The sequence below is a fragment of the Rhipicephalus sanguineus genome, chromosome 4, assembly GCF_013339695.2.
Source record: "Rhipicephalus sanguineus isolate Rsan-2018 chromosome 4, BIME_Rsan_1.4, whole genome shotgun sequence".
Taxonomy (NCBI): Eukaryota; Metazoa; Arthropoda; class Arachnida; order Ixodida; family Ixodidae; genus Rhipicephalus; species Rhipicephalus sanguineus.
Genome location: NC_051179.1, coordinates 110,916,880 through 110,925,517, shown reverse-complemented (window position 1 = coordinate 110,925,517; position 8,638 = coordinate 110,916,880). Strand labels below are relative to the sequence as shown.

The 8,638-nt window shown below is 43.2% G+C and overlaps 1 protein-coding gene across 1 annotated transcript; it reads right to left on the bottom strand.

Annotated features, from left to right (window-relative positions):
* Window positions 1–478: 478 nt before the first annotated feature.
* Window positions 479–6,548, bottom strand: LOC119391508 (uncharacterized). Its single transcript, XM_037659184.2, has 3 exons — window positions 6,355–6,548; window positions 4,291–4,488; window positions 479–1,249 (listed from the first exon to the last, which is right to left on the bottom strand). Exons 2-3 carry the CDS (start codon window positions 4,420–4,422, stop codon window positions 479–481), a joined length of 903 nt encoding a protein of 300 aa, XP_037515112.1. The 5' UTR covers window positions 4,423–4,488; window positions 6,355–6,548.
* Window positions 6,549–8,638: the final 2,090 nt, after the last annotated feature.

Below are 8,638 nucleotides of genomic sequence, written 5' to 3'. Positions count from 1 at the left end.
AAAACTAAACCCACATCCCAGGGTCAGTGGCTTTCCCAGGAACGCCTAGGACGTAGGAATGCATACTTGTCATCCTTCACGCTCACACAGCATGGCTCCCAGAAATGGAAAGGTGTGCAGCTTTTTGTTTCCGATTTTTATAATTTTCAGGCCTTGCAAACACATTTCACTTTGCCGATGCAATTGCTGCCAAGTGATGTAGGTGCCTCACTTGTTTGTTTGCAGTTCACAAAGCTGCTGAAGGGCCCTTTAATGAAGATTACAAACACTACAATATGGAAGAGGAAAGTAGCACTATCAAAGCCAGCTGTTGCACAGCTACAGCACAGGTTTTGCTTGTCAATCACTTGGTGGCTGAGCAAGCGCGGCATTTCGCTGCTAAGCACACGTGCAGGGGTTCCATTCCTGGCTATGTTGGGCACAGTTGGACTGGGGGAACAAAATTCTTGTATTTCGATACAGGTTTGCTTATTCAAAATTACATGAGCTTTGCTCTTTTGCGTGCATGCGCAGTCTCTACTGACTTGCTCAGCTTCTTTGACATGTCTCTAGCAAAAAAATGCATTCGTAGCATTGTGTATGTCCTAAGCACGGTTGCTGTAAAGTTGTCCTTGTGTTCTGCACACCCGAGTTTTGGAAACTTTGTTAACTCTAGAGCATCGAGAAGTTCCCAAAAAATGTCACTGCACAGTTGAAAGCGGTTAAGTGCGCTTGAGACAGTGCTTTCTATGCTTCTCAGTGACAGGAACATCTTCTCTGTGGGGTGCTTCAGGCTCATTTCTTTAAATGACCTAGCAAATGTTACCCATGCTGCCGGCATATGTGGAGCGTCAGTTTGAATGTCAGCTAAGCAGTTTAAACAGCCTTTTTTCTTTGAGATTTTGTGCACAATGTAGCCAGCAAGATAATATACTACACAGTCTTCTGCAGTTGCCTTGCTGTATGGGTGGTCCTTGCTTGTGCTGGGAAGCGCAGCCATTGTGCTCGTGTCTTGCAGATCAAAGCAGAGCTCTTCAAGCTTTTTCTCTAAGCGTGCGTGGAGCTTTTCTTTGTGGCACTCATTGTCTTTGACACCAGCCTCGAGCACACCTGAAAGAACTGGCAGGATATCCTCCTGGGCTTCTACATTGCCTTTGATTGCTGCTTTCATTGGGGCATAGATGGTCAAGAGCCGAAAGATGTAGGAGAAGTTCACTATGGTGGGGTGATCTTCATGTCCTCCAAATGAACGGATGTTGCCGAAGAACCTCTGAAGTGAAAGAGCCATTTGTACAAATATTGTATAAATCAAAGCACTTGTAAGCGTATTGTTTACTTTAATATTTAATTTGCACTTATGCAAGGCTAAAATTGGAAGTGAAAGCATGACAATAAAGTTGCTTGTGTATATACAGTCGCCGACCATTTTTTCAAACGTCCTATTATTTGGACCACCCTAAATATCTGGTCTCTGCCATGTCACAGTTGCATGCTCCATAGAGTCAGTGTATAACATCAACCAAAATTCTGGGTATTTGAAACCCTTCTCATTTGATTTTCCTAACTTTTTCTTTTAATCGTAAGCGTACAGCTACCAAAAACCACTGAAAACGCAAACAGCATTGCTGCCATTTTGTTTTTCTGTAGCCCTGAACCCACGTTAGCCACCCTACCCGCACTGCATGTGTATCGTCAGCTCATCTCGCATGCAGCCTTGACAGCAGGCACTGCTTGCTGCACAGTACCGCGAGGCAGGCAGTTGGTCATCAGTCGCCTGCAGTTTCGCATATGGTCGGTCATGGAAGTGACACTGGCACAGTTCACTAATGGTGACAGTGAGACCAAGCTCTGTGCCGGACTTACTGAGGTCAAAATAGTTCACCAGGTGCTGGAAGATGATGACTCGGGCTCCCACAATGAGCAACCAGTGACTGTGCTGCCAACAACCTATGAACTAATGCAAGCCCTCGTGGTGCTTTCTGCTGTTTACAGCGAGAACATCACCATCACCGACGTGCAAGCTGAGCTTTTGGATGGAAGCGTAGAGCACCCGAGAAACTGATTGGCCAGCTTTTCAAGCCGCTTGGTAAATGAAGTGACTTTTTTTACGTGAATTCGTTTTGTCGGACACTATCTCGCCCCTGCAGCGTTCAATAAATTGGTGGGCGACTGTAGAGACTTGTTAATATTGCTTAGGCAAATTACATGTGTGTTTACATGGCCATGTGTCAAGAATGGATGTTTGCAGTCGTTGAGGCTTGTTACAAATTACCACAGCAGGCACGCTGCCCGCTGAATGGAATACCAATTATAAATGAAGAGTTGACATGTATTAGCAAATTTGCATGGGCCAGAGAATAAAGGCTTCTGATGGAATGGGTGGAAGCTTCGAAAGTCATAAAAACACTACAGATGAAAGCTGAGCTATATCGCAACCATTGTTGCTATATTTGACTATCAACCCTTCAGGCTACGCTACCCAGACATAAAACAGGGGATCTTAAAAAGTGTTCAAGGGTGCATTCACTTTTCAGGGATCATTTTCTTTACTATATCGTTGAACCTATAGTTAAAAAAATGCTAGTATTACCTTAGTCTTATGTCAAATTCGTTTCATTTTTAGTGTGCCCTCGCTTTGACACAGGCCGTACTTTTTAAAAACAAATCGTTCATTTTAATTAGCTAACTGAATGCTCAATTTAGCAAGATATTGCATAAGTTTGTTTGGAAACATGGCAATCAGAAATTTGACAAAGTATTTCGCTGCTAACCTTCCAACTAATTCATGTAATCATTACAATCATGAAATTGAAAAGTAAGGAAGTGGCTTTGGCATGTTAGCGTTGCTGGAAACTTGAGAGTCATGCCAGATTCTGTGTGTTGATCTTCTGTCTCTGTCATGAAACTAAATTTATTTGAGTTATTTGCTCATTTTGTTAATGAAGTCTCAAATTGAACTACTGAAATACAATATACCACTCCACCCTACATCATCACACATGTTTATTTTGAAACGGATTATTGTCCGGGTGCAGGATGCCTAACGTATGTACAGATGTCAGCACACTGCCCTGGTGGCGTGTATAGCGATAACAAGTAGTTTGAGATAGCCCACACTTGAGCATTCATCCTTAGCGGCCACGCATGATATAATTCGGGCTCTTTCAAACAAGGTGTTATCAGCAAACGTCGTTTGTATAGGCTGGAGTGCTCCATTACAGTGCTCTAGACAAGCCTGTTGGCTCTTGAATAGCCTATTTCTGTGAATTGCGTCATGTAGCCTAAATTAATAAGAGGTTGATGACAAGCAATTGCTACCTAGTTAACTGCTTGTCACAGATTTAGCAGTGTGTGTAGCCACTAACAATCAATCACTATTGTAAAAAAACATCACCACTGTATGGTCTTACTAAATTCACCTCATCATTGTGAAGGATGTGGACAGTATGACAAAATGCTGCTTATGTACTGTGTTCTGCTGATAGCAGTGATTATGGTCACTGTTTCTCATAAATTTCTCGAAGAGTTACTTGTTGGCAAGGAATGCAACCCCTAAAGGTAAACTGAACAAAAATTGAGAGAACTGATGAAAATATCAAAATTCTACTTGGAGGACACGACTGTTCCGATAAACCGAGTCTATTTCACATGTTCTTGAACAGTTGGCTAAATTTTTAAAGAATCCTAAGCGCGTGGCGGCTGCATGACAGCGTGAGCTGTGATGGTTAAGTTACTGCAGCGGATGCAGAATGCGTGTTTTGCTGCCTGCTACTGCCCTTTCTCCACCTCTCCTTTACATCGCACTCTCCCCCTTCCACAATAGCGCTAAAATGTGCCCCACCATTTAGGGGCTTCACCCCACCCGGGAGCATTTTTCGCTGCCAGTGCTCATCATACCAGTTCTGGGAACCGTAGTCTGAGCTAAGCATGCTGAGAGGCTCGAGTGCCAGCTGGCATTGTTGGTATGCTTGTCTCCGGTGCATTAAACATCGCCAAACGTCACCTCCTCTAGTTCACAGCACTGCCGCCGGATGCGGCAGTTTGTAAACACATTAAATTCATTATTTTCCTCAAGTTGCTGCCTTAAATGAAGTTTGCGTCTATTGATTTTAACACACAATCTTTCAATTTGGCTGAAAATCATGACGTCAACATTTTTGTTCACTTTCCCTTTAAGCTAGGATATTGTAATATGGAAAACTGGATGCAGTTCAAGAAATGTTTAGAAAGCATTTGCTGTGTTCGTTATTGGTAGGCGGCATTCCAAAGTGTATCTTATTTAGCCAAAAGAATATTACAATTTTCACTCACCTCCAGTGGGTCTTGATTCAACTTGCTGGTTAGCACGTAGCTGACACCTTCGCTGAAAAGGCTTGAAAGGATGTCTTGCATCGACATCAGTGATACACGGAGTGACTGAATTGTCTGTGCTGAGGCAAACATGGTTTCTCGTGTTCTGAAGAATCTTTCTTCTGTTTGGTCCAGGGTAACCAAGAAGGCATCAATGATCTGTGAATGAGGAATGGATAGTGCAATACTGCCTGGTTATAATATAGCAATATGTTGGCAGTGTTGCTGAAGTGAATCTCATAATCCGGTATTTATTGCAAAGGCCACTCTTTCTACAGGGTAAGGAACACTCATTTTACACTTCAAAATTATCTTACAATGTGAGATGCTCAAAATGTGTGATGTCTGTGCCTTATTTCTTTTAATTTGGGGCTGCAGTCGTGTTCCACAAGGGAGTATTAAATTGGCCATGAACAACACACACAATTAGTTCTTTTGAAATAGCAAGCTATTACTAAAGTTCCATTGGCATTGTATTTTTTTTTTCAAATAAAAAGAAAACATCTTCCAGAAAATAGGAAAGTTTCAACGAAAGAGAGCCCCTGCAGTTTTAGACTACAGCACCTATCATTACATTGTGTACAGTTGTGTGTTAGTCATGTGTGTGTAACCATTCATGCTGCTTTGACCCTAACATTTTTGTTGTCTTTCTTTTCCATTCCACCTGGCGTCATTTTGCGTAAACAGCTGAGCAGACAACACTTTTATGTCTCATTGGCTGTTGTCTCTAAATATTTTGTCATTGCTCTCATGCTATGCTTACATTTCACCAACACACTTAGATCAATGTTTATGGTTTGACACCAAGGTTAGGGAACATTTTCTTATGTGAGCAGCATGAATAAACAATAATTGCATAATTTTAAAAAATGATTCTTCTGCACAGGTTAAAGGAACACTAAAGGCAAACAACAATTCATGTCAGAGTGAAAGGTCAATGGGTGAGAACGTCTAAAATGTCAACAGTATCAACAGCAGTGCTCTAGTAATCGAGAAATTAAGGTAAAGGTAGGACACGATGTGCGCCACGAGTGGGACATTTTCGAAGTGATCCCGATGACGTCAAAGAGTCCCGAGTACAATTAATCACTAGTAGTCAAACTAGTTGCGATAAAAAAGAACCTTCCGTGCATCACAAGACGTAATAAAATGCTGCTTGTTCGTTTCTCTTTGATTCATGGGGAAAAAAACCTCTTGGCGTTACCATGGGGAACGGCGCGAGTGGTTCAAAAGTTCCGTTTTCACCGTGCTGCTTGTCTCAGTGGTAGTTTCGGTATCGCATACTGCTGCGTCTGTTTGGCTCTCGCTATTTTCGCACTGTTGATACTCTACTTCTGCTGCTGGCCAAGCTAAGCTCCGTTACAGTGAACTATACAGTTTCGGAGTGGCCCATGGCTGCCTCTTGGTAAGGTTGGGCATGGAAACTGCTACGTCAGAGTTCAGGCGGGTGATTTGAAGTGCGCTAGAGCCGCGATTTTCTTTCAAAATAAGCATTTCCTTGGCACAAATCAAGCACTACGAGGGTTCTGAAACGCTATTCCAACAATCAACGTCGACTTAATATTTTCCTTTAGTGTCCCTTTAAAGCATTATAAGTAAGTAAAGCTGGCGTAAACTATGTTGAAATTTTTTTTAATGTAACCAATTAGGGTGTGTCGACTCTGCGCTATATATCGCCAAGCCTCGACGTTATAGAGTTTTGGTGCACTTCTGAATGATTCTTTATGGCATCCATTTTGTATTGGGACTTGTGTTAGAGGTTCCCAGCGATATTTTCTCTTACTTTTACCATTTCTGTTTCACCACATTGGAGTTATCAGAGCTTTTTTTTAAATGTATGTATTCTCTTTTGTATACAGTATTTCTTCTTTGAGATGTTCTTGTATTTACTGCATATCCGACTTGGTAAAAACAAACATTGCCATTTTTTACGAGGTATGGTGTCTGGCCAAAAAGAAAAAAAACGCTGGTGTATTGACTTATTAAGCGGCCACACATTCTGTGCACAGACTGCACACATTTCACCTTTTGTTTCGATGACCCAGGCCTGATTCCTTCTTTCGGCAGCTTTGCATTGAGAACGTCAAACAAGTCGTTCAGCTCCTTAGTGAAAACTTCGGTGCCTTCGCTGTTTTCCAGTCCTGGGAGCCCCTGGTTCCTGTAAAATTCCAAGCCTATGGCTGTTCCACGGCTGAAAAGCTGAAAATAAGGGTACAACGGTAAGACAAGTTAGCACTGTTGCACTATGCGCTCCTCATAATCATATTGTGCTTTTGACACAACAAACGCAACAGTAATAATGTTAACTAATATTGTTGACATTGCTTGCTTGTATCATTTCAATTGTGCCTTCTCACCTGTGCAGCAAGGCGTACATTCATCTTGCGCAAGCAGTCTGGTTCAATGTGTGCTTGCGTCAGCTTTGGCACAATACGAAGCTGCTGGTTCTCCTCGGCTTTGTACAGCAACCGGTAGTGATCGTAGGCAACTTCACAGTTTCCAGCCTAGAAAAACACATGCAAATGAATTGCACGGTATGTCTAAATTCTCTCTTTTTAGAGCTTACCTGTGCAACATTGTGCTTGTGCAAGTGGTTGCGTATGCACTTTATCATGTGTGGCGCATCACACAAGAAGTGCAGATGCTTCCCTGGCAGGCAGGGATGTTGCACTTTGTTCACAGCAACCTTCCATCTTCCAGATATCCTGAATTGCGCCCACATGGCCTTGTTGCTCCCGGCACCATCACTGACGACTGCTATCACTACTGCATTTTGCTTGAAAAGTTCGAGAACAGCCTCAAGCACAAGCCTGGCAAGGACATCACCTGGTGCAGCTCCCTTGCTGGCGAAGCTGGCGATTGGCTGTACCCAGTTACTGAATAAAGGCACATACATGAACACAAGGGCATGGTCTGCAAGGTCTTTTTGAGTGCTGTCTTTGCCATAGTCAACAAAGCCTCCAAGTTTCAAATTGCTCTGATCAAATTCAACTGTTTGTCGCACTTTCATTTCATCCAATATTAATGTTCCGTAGCAGTTGAACCCTTTTTTGTTTTTCATGTGGCTAGCAATGCTCTCTAGAGCTGTCTTGTTAAATCCAAATTGGCATGGCATGCCTTTCAGAATTTGACGCAGCCTGTTCATTGATGGGAGGGGAAGCATTTTCATGTTGTTGATTAAGCGATAGGCTTTCGGGCTTGAAATTCTGAGCAGAAGACAATTCATTAGCCATTCCTTTTCGTAGCGCATCCCTTTTTTGGATTTTCTTCTGAGTGATTGTAGTGCTGTTCGTAACGCCGCACGTTGGGCATGTGGCAGGTCCTCGGCACTTCTTATGTTTAGTTCTTTCTTCAATCGCCTGTTCTGTTTTTTCAGTGCTTGCCTCTCGTGCTGCATGTTTCTTTTTGCCACATAACTGCGTGTCAGTTTTTTTCCAAGGGCAACATTTGCTTTCTTCAGTGTGGTCTTCTGGGAGATATTGAATTTCACTGACACAGCCCTGTCTCTCTCTCTCCTGCACATCATGCATACTGCATTGTGTGCAAGTATGGCACATTTCTTACTGTGCACTTGTGCTTTGCTAGCCATTCTGCTTGTGTATCCTTGGCAGAGCTTCAATTTTTCTAGCCGTTCCGCAAGTGCCACCAGACTGCTTGCATCTTGTGCATCCGTAGCGCATTGGAAGGTCCTAGGCGCCACTACCTTTCCAGCAGCATTTATTGTGATGCGTCCTTTTTTTTCCACAATAATTGCCTTGTCAATGAAGAGGACCGAATTGAGCACAGATGGCTTGTATAGGGCGAATGTATCTTCATTAATGCTTTGAATGGTCCAACCATAGAGCTGCTTAATGCTTAATAATTCTTGAACTTCAGTAACTGGGCAACAGCCATTGAAGTCTTGTGTGGAAGCACCCTCTGTTGTGTCGGTGCTTGGGTCAGTGTGCAATTCTGCCTCATGCGAATGTATGGGAACTGCATGCTCCCTCAGGTCCCACCGCTCTCTCCTTATTTCCACAATTTTCCCCTGAATGTTATGTGTCCAGCACTTAATGATGTCCTCGGGGGCGAAGTGTTTTTCGCAGATGAGACTGCGGTCACGGAATGCTTCGCCCCTTCCTAAAAGCACTTGCTCCCATTTCTCTCGTAGCTCCTGCGTCTTCGGCACCTCAAAAAAATGCACTGACCTTGTGCTTGTGCCGCCGCTGCGTAGGGTGCTGTTGCCGCTTGATGGACAACCGGGTACCGAGCATTTCCTAGGCATATTTCATCGTGTTGAACGAGCGCGCAAAAGTGCAAAACTGCAGGG

Coding starts and splice junctions, on each gene's coding strand:
- LOC119391508 (XM_037659184.2), bottom strand. CDS start 4,422: ATGTTTGCCTCAGCACAGACAATTCAGTCACTCCGTGTATCACTGATG. Junction 1,250..4,290: donor TGAATCAAGACCCACTGGAG/GTGAGTGAAAAT, acceptor CTTTCACTTCAG/AGGTTCTTCGGCAACATCCG.